Raw genomic sequence first — 16,342 nt, 5'->3', positions numbered from 1 at the left:
TTCATCAGTGGAAAATCTGCAGGAATTTTCTAGCCTGCTAAAGATTTTTAGTCAAAAAGATGAACATAAGTCAGTCTTTTTTTTTTTTTTTTTTTCCCCCCAACTAACAGCTATAACTTTTTCCTCATATAGTAACATAAGAGTGTATAAAAAAAACTGCTGATGGAGAAATCCTGGAGTCAGCATAGCTGACTGGCAGATGTAGTATAACTATATGCAGTTAAATTTTACCTTTCGGACTAATCGAAGTGCTTGTGTTCTTTCTACTTCATTACTCTGCTGTATGTCAATGCACCTAAAATAACAAAAACAAAACAAAAAAAAATGTTTCATTGTGGTCTGCTTTTTTTTAATAGCACTATCTTTCACCTTAACAGTTAACACCCTGCATGAGTATTCATGCAACTAAATAAATGTAAGAAAGATTATTAAGAAAAACTGTTTAAAAACCCCCTTTCAAGCAAGTATACTTATTACAGATTACATTCAGTTTATTTAATTTTCAGTTGTCTTCCAAAGTAAATCATTAGAATATTTTCAAATGATGAGACATAACTTCAGGAACAATTTAGTGCTAGCTGCATCTGTCATTTCAAATAAGGCTAAAGAAGAGCATTTGTACTGTTTCAAATCAACATGTTCTGTGTGCTTTCAGATCAGAAAAGTGCCTTCGCCCATCCAAATTTAACAGTGCAAAAAAAAATGTGTGCACATTAATCCAGAAACATGCACACATTAGTATCACTACATAAAATCTTAAAGTTTTAATGAAGGAAGCATCAGAAACGACAGTAAATACATCTAGTCACCACAGTGACCTTATCATCTCATTGTTAATTTGCTCTTTAGTATTGCTGTGTTGTCATAGGTTATGCTTACATTACAAATTCTCAGGCCTGAACTACTTTTTTGTCCTGACTTTGTACTGGGCCTCTAAAGCAATATGGTAATTTAAAGAACTGGGATAAATCTGACAAGGCCAGTAACTAAGCTCAAGTGCCTCTGTATCAATGAACGCAGCATGGGAAATAAACAGGAGATAGAAACCGTGGCACAATGGAGAAAGTATGACCTAAATGCTATCACAGAAACACGGTAGGATGAGCCCCACAATTGGAATACTCTGATTGAAGACTATAGGGTTTTCAGAAGGGATGAACAGGGTAGAACCAGAAGTGAGCTTCCCTCTGTGTTAGGAAGTAGACAGATTGCAAAGAGCTGTGTCTGAGAATCATGATCAAGATGAGAGATTGTAAGTTAAAATAAAGAATTGGTCCATTAAGAGGTATCTAGTGGTTGGGGTCTGCTGTAGGCCACCTGATTATGGGGAGCCTGCTGGCAAGGTCTTTTTGCTTCAGCTGCAGGAGGTCTCATTCTCACAGGCTCTTACCCTGATGGGGGATTTCAGCCACCCAGATACCTTCTGAGATAGCAACACAGTGGGTGGCAGACAACCCAGGAGATTCCTGGAGACTGTTGAGGATGACTTCTTGGTCTAGATAATAGATGGACCAACCCAAGGTGAGGTACTGGATCTGGTGCTCATCAATGCAGTGGAGAGGATTAGAAAGATTAAGACTCAGGGTAGCCTGGGCTGCAGTGATCAGATCATGCCCTGGTGGAGCTGGTGATCTGGAAGAACGCAGGCCTGGCAAAAAGTAGAATCAGGACCCTGTGCTTCAGGAGAGCAAAATTCTGGCTGCTCATCGAACTGAGTGGGATCCCCTGAGAAACTGTCCTTAATGGCTATAGTACAGTACAGAACAGGCAGCACTTTAGGGACACTGTTCTGAGAGCACAACAGCTTTCCATACCCCAGTAGAAGTAGTCAAGCAGGGGGACATGGCTGCACAAGGACCTACAGCTTAAACTGAGGGAAAAGAGGAAAATATTCGGGAAGTGGAAGCAAGGTTTTGTAGCCTGGGAGAAACACAGCCCTGCTGTTTGTGTGTGTAAAGAAAGGATTAGGAAAGCCAAGACACAGATGGAGCTGAACTTAGCAAAGGATGTGAAAGATAACAAGGTAGAAGGCAGGAGGAGACAGGCCAAGGAGAGTATTCTCCCTCTGCTAAAAGGTAATGAGGGAGCTGGCTTCCTCAGACATAGAAAAAGCTAAGGTACTCAATGAGTGCTTTGCCTCGGTCTTCATGGGTGGTCAAGGCTTCCCAAGTCACTCAGGGCCCTGAAGCTTTACGTAAGGGTATGGGGGAGTGAATTTTGTTCCACTGTAACAGTCAAGCATGTCCAAGACCTCTGCATGAAACTGAATGTGTATAAGTCCATAGGGCCGGATGATATCCATCCTAGAGTTCTGAAAGAGATGGCTGACATGATTGCCAAGCTGCTCTCCATCATATTTGAAAAATCATGGCTATCTGGTGAAGTCCCCGGTGACTGGAGAAAGGGAAACATTACTCCCATTTTAAAGAAAGAGAAAGGATGACCTGGGAAACTACAGGCCAGTGAGATTCACTGCTGTGCCTAGGAAAATCATGGAGCAGATCCTCCTAGAAGCTATGTTAAGACACATATGATACAAAGAGATCCTGAGACAGCCAACGTGGCTTCACCAAAGGTAGTTCTTGCCTGACCATTCAGGTGGCTTTCTATGATGGAGAGATGGCATCATTGGACATGAGAAGAGAAACAGACGTCATCTACCTGGACTTCTACAAAGCCTTTGACATGGTCCATCACCACATCCTTCTCTCTAAATGGGAGAACTATGGATCTGAAGGATGGACTGTTCAATGGATTAAGGATAGATTGGCTGGACACTGCGTTCAGGCCTGGGGCCCCCTGTCAAGAAAGACACAGAACTCTTGGAGCAGGTCCAAAGGAGGGCCACTAAGATGATCAGAAAGCTGGAACACCTCTCCTGAAAGGAAAAGATGAGGAAACTGGGTCTGTTTAGCTTGGAGAATAGAAGATTCTCAGGAGACCAAATTGTGGCCTTCCAGTACTTGAAGGGAGAATATAAAAAGGAGGAGGAATGGTTGTTTACATGGGTTGATAGCGATAGGACAAGAGGAAATCATTTTGAACTGAGATAGGGAAGGTATAGGTTAGATATTAGGAGGAAGTTTTTTACTCAGAAGGTGGTGAAGAATGGGAACAGGTTTCCAAAGGAGGCTGTGGATGCCCCATCCCTGGAGACATTCAAAGACAGCTGGATGTGGCTCTGGTCAGCCGAGTCTGGTGGCTGGTGACCCTGCACATAGCAGGGGGGTTGAAACCAGATGATCATTACAGTCCTTTTCAACCCAGACCGTTCTATCATTCTATTACAAAAATACTAAAAACAAGAAAACCACAAAGTTTGCAACTTACTAATAATACCACAGGTTTATTTTTGATTAGTAGCATCTGTGATTCAAATACATCTTTGGTATGTCTCAATTTTTTTCATTATTCATGTGTATCAAATACTAGAACAACATTGCCTTTGGATTAGAAGTATTGTCCCTCTTCTTAAGAGTTGTATATTTCTCAGACTGAATTAAGCAGACTTATAAAACTACATATACAAAAATTTAAAAAGATATTAAACTTATTCTTACCTGTCTCAAGCATGAAAAAACTTACAATATAAATTTCAAAATGTTACAATTTACAAGAAGGGAAAGTTACCGGGCAATCAGGTAATCCACTTTCAACTTCAGCACCTTCTGGAGAATACTAGAGTCTCGAATGAGATAGCGAAGGGCTCGCAATCCTGCTGCTCGCACCTCTTTTGCTTCGTTTAGTAAAGCTAACCGCAAGCTGTAAAAGGAAACAGAGAGTGAACAGTTATACAGTAGTTCATAGATTTTACCATACTCACACTAATGTTTTTTCCTCTTTGCCTGAAAGTATATTATTTACTTCTGATTATATACAATAAAATATCCATAAAGCACACATTCGTATTATGAAATTTTGAACACATGAACTATAAAATGCCAGTGCCAGAAATACAAATGAAATTTACTTAACTCCTCTTAAATCAATTAAAGTTCCACACTTATACCCAAGTATCCCAGTAAAATCCTTGTTTTCCTTATTACTTACCATATTATGATCCTATCATATGTAAAACCTAGCTTTTCCTCAGCATGGCCAGTATTACAAAGAAGCTGAAAAAAAAAAAGCAAAAACAAATGTATATTACTTACAATTCTATTGAAAATATCCGCATAAAATGTAAGATATTTGGTAGTACTTCCCACGTCATGCAAGGAATTTCATTCATTGCAAGGGGAAGCATACCAAAATCAGACTTAACCATTTTTGCTGCCAGTACTCTGTTTCTGTGTGTATGAGATACAGAAGTCTCAGTCCTCTTAGAAAGGAAATGCTTGCAGAACTATATACTCTACTTTCAAAAGCTATGCTTCAGATTGCTCCTCTAGCTGCTTTTACATTCTCTGTAGAAGATGCACTTGTGCAACTGGTAACCTCAGTAGATACTAGAAATCCTGAAGAATGTAAAACATGTGCACTGAATAACACAACTAGGGTGACAGTTTTGAAGCAAAGCTATACACTGACTGTCCACAGCAGCACAGGCACAGAGGACAGGGAAGCTGTAAATGAATCCTGGAAGAAACATTCAGCCTGACCTACCATCAATTCCTCAGGATTTGTAGTTTTCGGTACCCCTGAAGTAAGTGCAAAGATTGAATGCATACCTACGAGCTGTATGAACTTCTAAACACTTCAAGCTCATTTTTCAGTTCTGAGGACAAGGCATAAGTTTCATAAATGCAGTTTGCAAAACCAAAACGTGAAATCAAGTGCATGTCATGCTTTAATGTATCAAAAAAAAAAATAAAAATCTCTCATTCAAAAAGATCTGATACTGTTCTCCTTCATATGAGCAGCAAAGAAGTTCCTAGACATCTTATTTACTGCCCATTCCTAAAATAATAGGAGAGTACTATAACCAAAAGTGAAAGCACTTGAAATAAAGGACTTCCAAAAACTCAAGTAACTAATACTGACGGCAATAGTTCCTGTAGTTTGTCCCTTTCTTTTGAAAGAGATATTCATTCAATTTCTAAGCCACAGCATTATTAACAGTTCATCCTCCGTGAGGAAGTTCAGTGTTTGTGCATCTAGTGAATACCACAGGAATTAAAATACAGTAAACACTGCACGTTTATTATTAACTCCATTTATTAGCACAACAGTCACTCAAAATGAAGATATTTTAATTTTATGCTCAACAAGGACAAATTCTTGCAAAGACTATAATAACATACTTATTATTCTGAGAGAAATACACAATAATTATGCTGAAAACCAAAGCTGTTAGTGAGAATGATTACTGCAGCCCCAAAATGGAGCTGGTTGAGGACAATTTAATAACAAAAGTTAAATGCAATCTTGCCAATTTTCCATTTTTCTTAGCAGCAGCTATAAGCAGAAATAATAAAACATACCGAAAGTTATTATACAACCAGTTTCCTCCACCTTTTAATTTTAAATAATAAAACTACGCAATTGCATGCATTAACTCCTCATGACAATATGTGAAAACCTTCTGTCAATCTGTTTTTATGCCATATTGCTGGACTGCCTAAGGCCACCAGTGCTGCCTTAGCATTTCTATTGATATCTCATGAACTGTAAAAATTGGCAGGCAGAGTGTAAGCAAAACAGTGTGAGAAGACAGTGAGTAAAAACAGTTTCTTGTTCACTTCAGACAAGTTCATCAGCAGTGTTTCAAGCTCGTTATACATCTAGACCTCACCCCTCATTCTCCCCACTTACAGATGAGAAAACTGAATTTAACATACACCAGACCATTTTCAGCAACCTTTTCCCTATATTTTGACATATGAACAAGCTGAATATTTCTGAATATGATAATTATTATAGGTATTTGAAGTGTGTCCATGCATGCAAAAAACTCCTAACAAGAGAATGAACAGCTATAGCTAGCTGAAAAAGAGCAAACACAAGACTATCTACTAGTAAGCTATTCTCACTCCAAGGGGCCACCATTACTTAAGTACTGGGTCTTTCAAATTTGCACAATATCATGTTCTTACAGGATTACCAACCAGAAAATAATTCAAAAGATGGACAGCAAGTTCAGAATTCAAAACTCTTCAGTGATTTAAAAGGAGCACCAGAACTGGATATGGAAATTCTATTAAGTGAACACTATCATAACAATCATAACACCATACATTAAGAGTCACAGAAAAACTGTGAAGAATCCAGCAGAGAAATACAATCCACAAAACATTATCAAATGTGGAGTATGTTAACAATTTTCAAGAGTACAGTAAGATTTATGAGTAGTCTATATCCTAAAGAATTAGAAATGCTAATCTTAAACATGAGATAGTCCCATTAAGAGTATTTTCTTTGCAATAGGCATATATTGCGTTTGAGACTAAGAGACTTCTTTTCCTACTTCACTGGCTGCTCTTAGAACAGCATAAAGAACAAAATTCTGGGCTCCACATTTTAAGACCAGACATGCTGGAAAAAGTGGAGCAGCAGAATATACACGGGAGATGAAATATACATTGATTAAGTTGATTTAATCTAAGAAAAAAAAATACTTGCAAAGTAAGGCTGGATAGATATGTGTTTAATAGGGAAGAAAGTTACAGAGGTTGCTTATAAATAAGATACTGTTCAGCTGGTCTGAATTCTCTGGGTATTTGCTTGTTTACAAAAGTCTGGCCTGAAATATATTTAAGGCAAAATCTTCCTACTTTCCTTCCATTTCACTTTCAAATAAAATTAAGCAGGTAAATGAATCTGGACCTAATGCAGTAATTTTTGTAGTTGGCTCAATTCCTGACAGAGACAAGTCTACAGTGTAGGCCAGAAGGCCAAGCATACCCTGGGTTGCATCAAGAGAAGAGTGATCAGCAGCACGAAGGGGGTTAATTCTTCCCTCTACTCATGAGATACCACCTTGAGTACTGTGTTCAGTTCTGGGGCTCCCAGCACAAGAAGGAGATTGAGTTGTTGGAGCAGGTCCAGAGGACGGCTACAAAAATTATCAGAGAGCTGGAGCACATCCCACACAAAGACATGCTGAGTGAGCTAGATCCCTTCTGCATGGAGAAAGCTCTGGTGGGACCTTAAAGCAGCTTTCCAGTACCTGAAAAGGGCCTACAGGAAAGTGGGGAAGGGACTTTTCAATAAGGGCATGTAGTGACAGAATGAGGGAAAATTGCTTTAAAATGTCAGAGGGTAGATTTAGACTAGAAGAATCAATTCTTTACTGTGAGGGTTGCGTGACACAGGAACAAGTTGTCCAGAGAAGCTGTGATGCCTTCTCCTTGAAAGCACTCAAGGACAGGCTGGATGGGGCTGTGAGCAACCTAGTCTAGAGGGAGATGTCCCTGCCCATAACAGAAGGGTGGAACAAGATAATCTTTAACGTCCCTTCCAGCCCAAACGATTTTGTGGTTTCCGTGACATATTCCTAACTGTAACACTTAACAATGAACATAAGTTTGTAGGCACCAGCATTATCAGTACATTGAAAATCCGCTTTTGCCTTGACAGAGTTACAGTTCACTAAAATGGCAAAAAAAAAATACCCTACCTGGGATTAATAAAATACAATTCATATTTTAATATTTACATAAATTTTATATACACACATGTGCACACAAACTATTTTGCATGTTAGAGCTGCCTACATCTAAATTTTAAAGTTTTTGATACTATGGTGAATGAACGGGAACAGCACAAATCATCTATGAGCAGATGATTTAACACTAGCATGAAACAATACTCACTCTACGCCAAACAGTGATTAACTTACAGTGAGGGTTGAGTTTTTTTTGTTATGTTTACTGTCAGCTATGAGTTTTTCATGCTACTTGAATGAGTCATAGCAATATGAGCAACACATCAACATGTCTTGGAAACAGTAGCTCAAAACAACAAAACCACAGGAGGTCAACAGCATACACCAACTGAGCACAAAGATTCTTCAATGTTTAAAAGTGACAGAACAGCTAGAGCAATTAATAAGTAAAATTTGATATTATTCTTTATGTATGAAATGCTATTTTCATGCTAATTTTTGAAATACAGATTGAATCTCAGTAGTAACATTAATGAAGAGATCGCTTAGTAGGTTGCAGTCTTACTAGAAAACTTAACAAAAACTACAGACTTTTTATTTAGACCCATTTCTTCTCCATAGCTAAATGCCCCACCCCTACCTGTTACACATTTCACAAAGTTTTGTTCATAATGGTATAGTTATTTGGATGACTATTACATTCAGTAATTACTGCATTCAGATTTTGAGATCTCTGGGACAAGAAAGACCCTAAAATGACAATGGAAGAAGAAATCAAGATGTAGTTTTGCACATAGTGCAAGGGTCTATGAATCAGACAGACACAGACTCTGGGATAGCCCCTGAACTCAGTCCACATTCTATCAAAATCCAACAGCATGCTCAAAAGCTATCAGATACAATAGAAACTCATTAGATGATAATCCAAAAAGTTTTTGAGCAGACTGATAATTTTTCATATTATCTATGCTAGGGTCCAGATAAAAAGAATTATGTTATATTTTGTCCTTAAAATAAAATTCTCTTTGAATGTACAAAAGTGTCACAAAATCTATTCCTTTTTTTTTTGTTTGTTTGTTTGTTTGTTTTCCCCCTGTTAATCATTTAAATAGTCCTAGTTCTAAGAAATATAAAACTCTCAGATGCTAACAGGGAAATAACCTTATATTCTACAGGATTCTAAGCATGCACTTCAAATAGGAAAGATATTTTCAAGTAGGTAAATACAATGTTACTGTTCCTTCTGGTTTTCAGTAATTTACTACTTACTGCTTCTCACTGGGGTGGGGAAAAACCTCCAGAAATCACCATCGTGTTTTGTTATTAACCAGTATAAGATGGGAAACAAGGTGCTTGTCTTCTCTGGATGGCTTTATAAATGAAAGTTGTGTAAGCAATGACAGATCACTGAATTCAGAGCCACATAACTTTCTAAACCACTATTATAACTGCAGGTGACACCAACCATTTATTAAAAGGTCAAGTCCTCAGTTTTCAAGACAAAACTCCAATTACATATTTTTTTTTTAAACAACAAACAACAACAACAACAAAAAACCTACAACTACCCAGTGACACAGGCATTTTGAAAGTTAGATGACTGTTTTTGTCCAATACAGGCCAGGCGGTCCTCCATAAACCATTTTACCTTCAAAGCCACAACATTAGGTACTAGCTGATGAGTAGCAGACAAGGAGAAAAAATACTGAGAATAAATACTCTTTTCAGTACTCTGAATGTCATCAAAACTGTGACTGTTATGTCTTTGAGTAGAAAATGCAAATATTATGTGCTTGTAAGACAAAAACACTTCACATTCTGCAATCAAAAAGCAATACCACTTTTTATGAAGTACCAGATTACCACAGTAAATGCACATGCTGCACCAGCTAAAACTTCTTATGAAAGGAAAGAAAAAAAAAAAAAAAAGAAAAAAAAAAGAAAAAAAAAAAAGGAAACATAATTTCAACTCTGACACACTAATTTCACACTAAGTATTTGCCTTAAAACACCATTCTTGGAGATAATTAAAGAAATCCTACTTACTGCCTGTCATAATTATTTTATTTTAACAGTTATTTGACTTTTGCATAAAGTCTTGGGAGTCCAGTTTAAAAGAAAAAAATCCTTGAAAATCTAGTCTTTAAACATCACAGGTATCTCTGAATTAACACAAAGTTTAAAGTTTACAACCAGGTCTGCCAGGAAAACCCATGTTAACTTGTTACTAGTCTTCATGTGAATAGAAGTGTTTTGCTCTATCTGAGCAGAAGAGCTCAGAAGCGGTATTCCTTCCAAATGTAACAGTTACACAGTCCTTGAAGGAAATATTTGGGTCAGCAGGGAGCAACTGTTTCAATGCTAACATTTTCCAACCATTTTGTTGCTTTTTTTCTTAGTGTAGTAACTTTCATTTTACTAACGTGTAGGAGTTTGGATTTTATAGTTTGGTTTCTTTTTTCATATTATTTTAACAGAAATACACTATTAAAAATGCCAGCATTACTTTCCCTACCCACAGTATAAATCCCAGGGTGCCAGAGCAACTATGGACTCCCCTCCTTGGAGATCTTCAGAAGCCACCTAATTATGATCTCAGGTACCCTGCTCCAGACATCCCTACCTAAAGAAGTGGTGGGAACAGATAGACCCAGAAGTCCTGTCAACCTTAGCCATTCTATTATTTTGAGAAATTAGAGGCTTCCATATAGATCATTAAATGCTAGAATACACAGACAAATGAAGCTCATCAACATGATTTCAAGACAGAACACAGACATCCACAGCTGTTAACCCAACAAACAAAATTCTACTGCCTTCCCCATACTTCTATTTCACAAACAAGGAAATGAGACTATGTCAATTCATAGTAGCAGATAAGAGTGCAAAAGTGAAATAAAACTCTTCCCCCATATCCAGACTTTTACTCTTAACCACTGGAATGAAAAACAAAGGACAGTTCCAACCACAACAGAGACAATACATTTTGTAACTTTTACTGTGCTTTGTTCTCAACTTACAATTCAAACAAAAATTGGAGGCGTTTACAAAATTAGATGTACAAATTATAAACTTATACTGGTCGTGCTGGGATATCTGCTTTGTAAGTGCTAAACAGATGCTAAACACCAAAGATCAGGATCACTGCCTTGCATGAGGTCATTCTGATTAAGGATCAACCCAATTATGAACTACAAGTCTGTCTTCAGAAGTCAAAGACACAAGCTACTTTTCAGAAACTCTTCATTCCTTACCACTGTTCATTTGATGCTGAATGCATTCTCCAATTTTACACTAGGTCAGTATTAAGGATAGCAGGTTTTCAAAATATTTAAACATGAAATCTTTCTAGAAGAATGGTTCATCCTTAATTACATGATTTATAGGTAATTTGCATCTGTTGACTTTCAGTAGTGAAACTGATACTGTTTTAAACTCCATAATTTCAAATGCTGTCTTCTCACTAAAAACTATGCACTGAGGAACCTAAATCCAGCCCCTGAGTTTTAACTGTATTACTGTAAATTAGCACAGCTTCTCAGCAAATGCATTTTCATATATTCTGAAGGAACTCAAGATGAAGTATTTAAAGGTTTGTCATTAAAACACTAAAAGACAAGCTTACTTGTCTTACTTATATTTGTTCTCAGCACACACACTCCTGCCAAATGAATCTCGTATGTTATCACTCGAGTGCTGTAGAACTTAGAAGGAATGATTTCAACAAACAAGAAATGTGCCTACTTTAAAGATACTAATGAGTGTTTGTCCTTCTCATATCAAAATTAACCCCTGATCATTCATTCTTAAGTGAGTGTCTCAAAACTACTAAGAAGCCTCCTGGCTATCTTACTGTTATCACACGCAGAAGTGATAATTTAAACCTTACTTTCCCACTAATTCTCTACTACCACCTCCTTTCTTGCCAACTGTCAATTGCAGAATCCATCCTACATGGCTGAGACATAGGTTTCATCTCCAGGAATGCAGCCCTAAATGTGACACTATCAGAAAGGTGTACAATTTACCAACTGCTAAAGGTCAGTATATTTGATCAGGTAACACAAACACTGTTGCACCACTGCTGCCTACCCCACTTACTGCAAAACATTTCTCTCTTGCCTTGATATCTGGAACGCTGATTCAGCCATAACCATTCACTATCCTACAGCAAACATGTTTCTCCCAACTCCCAGTCTTCTCTGCTCTCTTCCACAAGTTGTTCTTCATACAAAGAAAAGCCACTTACTCTCATTCTGAATGTCTTTCACAGTCTTTTTCCTCACTCTATCATCTCTCATTCTGCAGTTATTCATTATTGAATCCTACCATCTCCCAACATACTTAACAAACTTTCAGGCAAGGATCTTTTATATTCCCATGATCAGGAACTTTCAATTAGGAAAAAAACAAAAACAAAAACAAACAAACAAACAAAAAAAAAAACCCACCACCCTCAAAACTCAGTAATATAGACCACTTTTGAAGTTGAGTCTTTAAATCTTTTACATTATTAAGAGCAGAATGGAAGTTGACAACTTTTATACTGTTAATACTGCTCAAGTCACAGCCTATCATGCTCCCTAACACAGCCTTCCCCCTCACCATACTTTGTCAGTTAACATCCAGAGTCATACATTTCAGATATTTTATTCAATCCTGCGAAGCATGAACCGATTCTTTAGCTCTATCTGAGCAACTTAATCCCTGACTTAGAAGACAATTCAGATCCCTAAGCAGTACAATATCACAAAGTCGACCAGCAGACAAAGAAATTTCAGCATGACCTTGTATTCACTTGTTTGCTTGTTCTTGTTTATTCCTTCCCTCTCCCGCATCTTGTAACCTTCGCGTACTATTTCATTATGCTTTTTGATGAATCTTACAGACATCTGAAAGAGTACATGCAAAGCATTTTGTCCATTTGATCACTTGTTCTGACACCACACAAGCACCTACCTTAGTAAAATTGTTCAAGTGACCTAGTTTCCTCATATTTGAAACGCCTTGTAATTTGGCCACATTTTGAAGAATCTCTCTCATGTTATCACAGGGTTCTGGAAAAGAAAGACAAGTTATTGGTAGACATTAAAAAAAAAAAAATCTAATCTAAACATGCATCCAACATACAGTTTCCAAAGCATGGTACTTTCCTGCTCCTAACTGAAGATGCAGATCATCTGCCTTCAAGCAGCATCAGTTGGACTTATGCACAAGATCGAAGCCAAGTATACCCCAGTTCCTTAACATAAGCGATAAAGCCTAAAATAGCAGTCCCACTCCTCTTCAAAGCAGGTTTTAATCAGTATCTTAGATTTACAAAAATATTTATTTAATGACTCAAACTTCAGTCCTAAGATCTCTTAACTAAAAAGCCTTATCATTCCCAGTGTATTTTAAAGACAATTAGTAAAATCACAGACTGATATAAAAAGACAACATTTTGTTATCTCACCACTTTATTCTCTCCCCCTCTCCACATAGAGTCAATGGGATTTTTGGAAGACAAGACTTCTCTGCTCCCCATATTAACTCAGACACCAGTTGTTGACCTTGTATTTTGCTGAGAAACACTGAAGGACTAACAAACATGGAGAGAAGACATGACATTGCCTGCCTTCAGGAATGAGGCTGGGGGTGCACACAGAGTAGGACAAGAAGCACAGAACAGGCCTGGACACAGAGATGCACACAAATCAACCATATCAAACTCGGTAAACTCTGTACTCAGTGGAACTTAGAGCAGTTTTCAACAATTTTCTCAATTGCAAGATTGTTGTGGAGTCTTTGATCAGACACTGTATTCTGCAAAAGCCACGTGCTACAACACCATCAACAGCATTGTAGTTTGAAATAAAATACCAAGCCTAAGCTAGGGCCAGGAACTACTGAAATCCACTGTGACCAAGAAAAAAACAAAACAAAACAAACAAACAAACAACAAAAACAAACAAAAAAAACACAACAAAAAAAACAAATTTATAAGAAAACTTTGTGAAGAGGCCAAACACTGAATGTCTGGAAAGCTGTGATTGTTGTGCCCAGTGCTAACTTCCAGCGAAAGAAACTTGTTTCCTACAGCACCATAGGAAGCTACAACTGAAATTCTGGTGTGTTAATAAAACTCTTGTACTTCCCTATTCATTCTGCAAGGATATTTGTATATATTTTCAGTATCTAAAGGAAACCAAATGCAGATGTGAAAGAAAGGACCTTCTCACTATGGGTCTACACAGCAAGCTGAATTTGTTATCAGCTTCTCAAATTTAAGATCAATAAAATTAAAGGAGCAGACATAACAAGCTATCTGAAGGATGTATTTAGAAGATAATAGGGAGCAAAGATATTTCAGGAATATCAGACAGAATTAATTTAGAAGACAGATGACTACATGGCAGCTCCTTGATACTAGTATGTAACCCTGTTCTAGATGTCTCAGCTCCTAAGGTAGACCACAGAGATCTCAGCTATCAGCCACTAAATCCCCAAAGTATTAACTTAAATAGCTGCAAAGCCTCCTCTCTAGAGTAAGATGAATCAATTGGTTCAACTGTACTGATTACAGTGACTTAAGCAAATGTTCTGACTGGCTACTATCACACCCTGTAATCAGGACAGGGCTTTTTGGTTTGTTTGTTTGTTTTGTGGTGTTTGGTTGTTGGTTTTTTTTTTTGTTGTTGTTGTTTTGTTTTTTGTTGTTTTTTTTTTTTTTTTGTAGTCAAAGGGTCAGATGGATTTTTAGATGACAGACTACATGGGGACCAAGCTCAAGTGCAATCAGCTTTATACAAAATACCCTCTTCCACAAATCAACAATACATAGCCAGCTGCCAGAAAACAGCCACCCTCCATTTCTAAATATCATGCAGAGTGAAAATAAGCAATAAGCTTCATACTTCAATTGGAACAGTTCTGTGTATCTGTTCAGACTCTCCCCCCCCTTTTTTTTTTCTGTAACAGGCATAGCAAAATCTTTCATACAATCATAGATTAAAAATCTTATTAATTCCTATCTGTTCCACGTATAGGATTCTTCTGTACAGCTTACTTTTCCAGGACTTAACTCAGTTTCAGCTTTTTGTAACAAAGCAAGTCTTACAGAAGAACGTCAAAGATAAGCAGGTTGGAACAGTTATGGCAGTACAAATAGTTCATATCATAACCCCTAATTTCAAGGGAAAACAGCTTCCTCATAATTTCATTTCTCTGAAAATAGTTTAGCTGATTTCTACTCCTTGGCCTGTCATGGGTTATGGGTTTGGACCTGTAACATAACCCCATTTATGCCACAGGAAAGATCAGAGCTGAGCAGACTGAGCTCTCCAAAACATTCTCTGAAGAGCAAGCAGAAACAATAGCTTTCCTAAATTAGTAGAAGCATGTCTGTAATTTTAAATTTTGAAAATGCAGATGGTTACACATGGAAAGTAAACCTCCAGAAATTAAGCTTACCATACGGTCAGAAAATACATGGGATCTCCCAGTAAATTTCTGGTATATCACTGGGAATAAATATTTCTATTTGGTTGCTTGATGTTGTGGGGTATAACTTGAAACTTGCGCCCTGCAAAAGGGTAGCTAGCATGGAAATGAAGAAGCTGGGACATGATTAAGTTATCCTGCCCAATTATAACACCTTTGTGACAACTTCATACCTCTCTAAAATAGCTGCCCAATTTAAATGTGCAACATCATTTTATTCTACACACGCAGAAAAGAAGAACAGTTTAAGTAACTTCTCTAATTTGTTTTCTTTCCAAAATGGCTTAACTTCCACAGACAGGAAGGTTTGGTGGAAACCATCTTTGTAGTGCTTACAAGAGAAGCCAAGAGTTTCCCAGAAGCTTTTCTAGCATACAAATACTTCAAAACAAAACTGGGACTTCAGCAGCAAATCTGCAACTCTGTGAGAACACAACGAGCATTCCTACTATCAAGATGATTGTACTAATACAGCGAGTTATCTTGCTTACAGTTTGACAATATCAACAGCCAACACACTGGAGGAAAACAAACAAAACACAAAAACAAAGACAATAAAGAAATAAACACTCCATAATAGCATATTCCATCAGAGTGAACTAAAGTAACAGAATTATTTTGGGTCAGACTTATCCAATCAAGCGCTGCTTTCAACTTGGGAAGAGTTGTTTTTGTTTTTGCTTTCTAAGAATTGTGATATTTTAATTTCAAGGAATGTTCATCATTTTTTCCTCTTCTTTGAAACAGATTATACATTTCCAGAAGTAGAAAGCTTATTCAGACATCCTAACAAGGCTTTTTTTTTTTTTTTTAAATTAAAAAAAAAAAACACCAACAGGAATGTAAGTAGACCCACTGCTGATGTAAAGTAATTTAAACAAAATAAATGTTATTAATGGAGATGCAGCTTCTTGCTTTTTTGTCCCTTAATTTAAGTGAGTTGAAAATAGATAAAATGCATATTGGATTTTCCAAAACAAGCAGTAGTATTTCCTATTTATCAAAGACCAGATCCAACACTGCACTCCTTGTTACCTCAAAGCATCATTCAGCAACCCTAAAGAACACAACTTCAACCAGACACACTCAAAAAAACAAACCCATGGCAAACTGTCTGAGAATGATCTCTCCAAGAATAAATATCCTGGCCTTTATACTTCATTTTAAGCTTAACAGTACACGTTGAAGACAGCAAGGACAGGTTTGTTTATTGTTTGTTTGTTTAATATCTCATGTCAGACCACTGCAGCAGACATTTCTTAGCTTTGATTAACTAACCCTTTCTCCTTACTCCTTCAGTAGCTCTTGTTTTTC

The 16,342-nt window shown here is 37.2% G+C and overlaps 1 protein-coding gene across 5 annotated transcripts in view; it reads right to left on the bottom strand.

The window, feature by feature from the left end:
• The window catches only part of RICTOR (RPTOR independent companion of MTOR complex 2), a 70,561-nt gene that overhangs the window by 40,213 nt on the left and 14,006 nt on the right, over positions 1 to 16,342 (bottom strand). For 3 of the 5 annotated variants that reach the window (XM_015848496.3, XM_015848498.3, XM_085530158.1), the window contains 4 exons: positions 12,506 to 12,603; positions 4,051 to 4,115; positions 3,631 to 3,762; positions 232 to 295 (listed from right to left, as the gene is read on the bottom strand). In XM_015848496.3, coding sequence (XP_015703982.2) covers positions 232 to 295; positions 3,631 to 3,762; positions 4,051 to 4,115; positions 12,506 to 12,603 — 359 coding nt within the window. Of the gene's footprint in view, positions 1 to 231; positions 296 to 3,630; positions 3,763 to 4,050; positions 4,116 to 12,505; positions 12,604 to 13,001; positions 14,682 to 16,306; positions 16,339 to 16,342 lie in introns of those variants that run through there. The other 2 variants (XM_085530160.1, XM_085530159.1) reach the window with 2 other exon arrangements.

Source organism: Coturnix japonica, chromosome Z (assembly GCF_054131305.1).
Source record: "Coturnix japonica strain WE chromosome Z, WE-NBRP24, whole genome shotgun sequence".
Lineage (NCBI taxonomy): Eukaryota > Metazoa > Chordata > Aves > Galliformes > Phasianidae > Coturnix > Coturnix japonica.
Note: the sequence above shows the minus strand (reverse complement) of the source record. Positions and strands in the feature narration are given on the sequence as shown.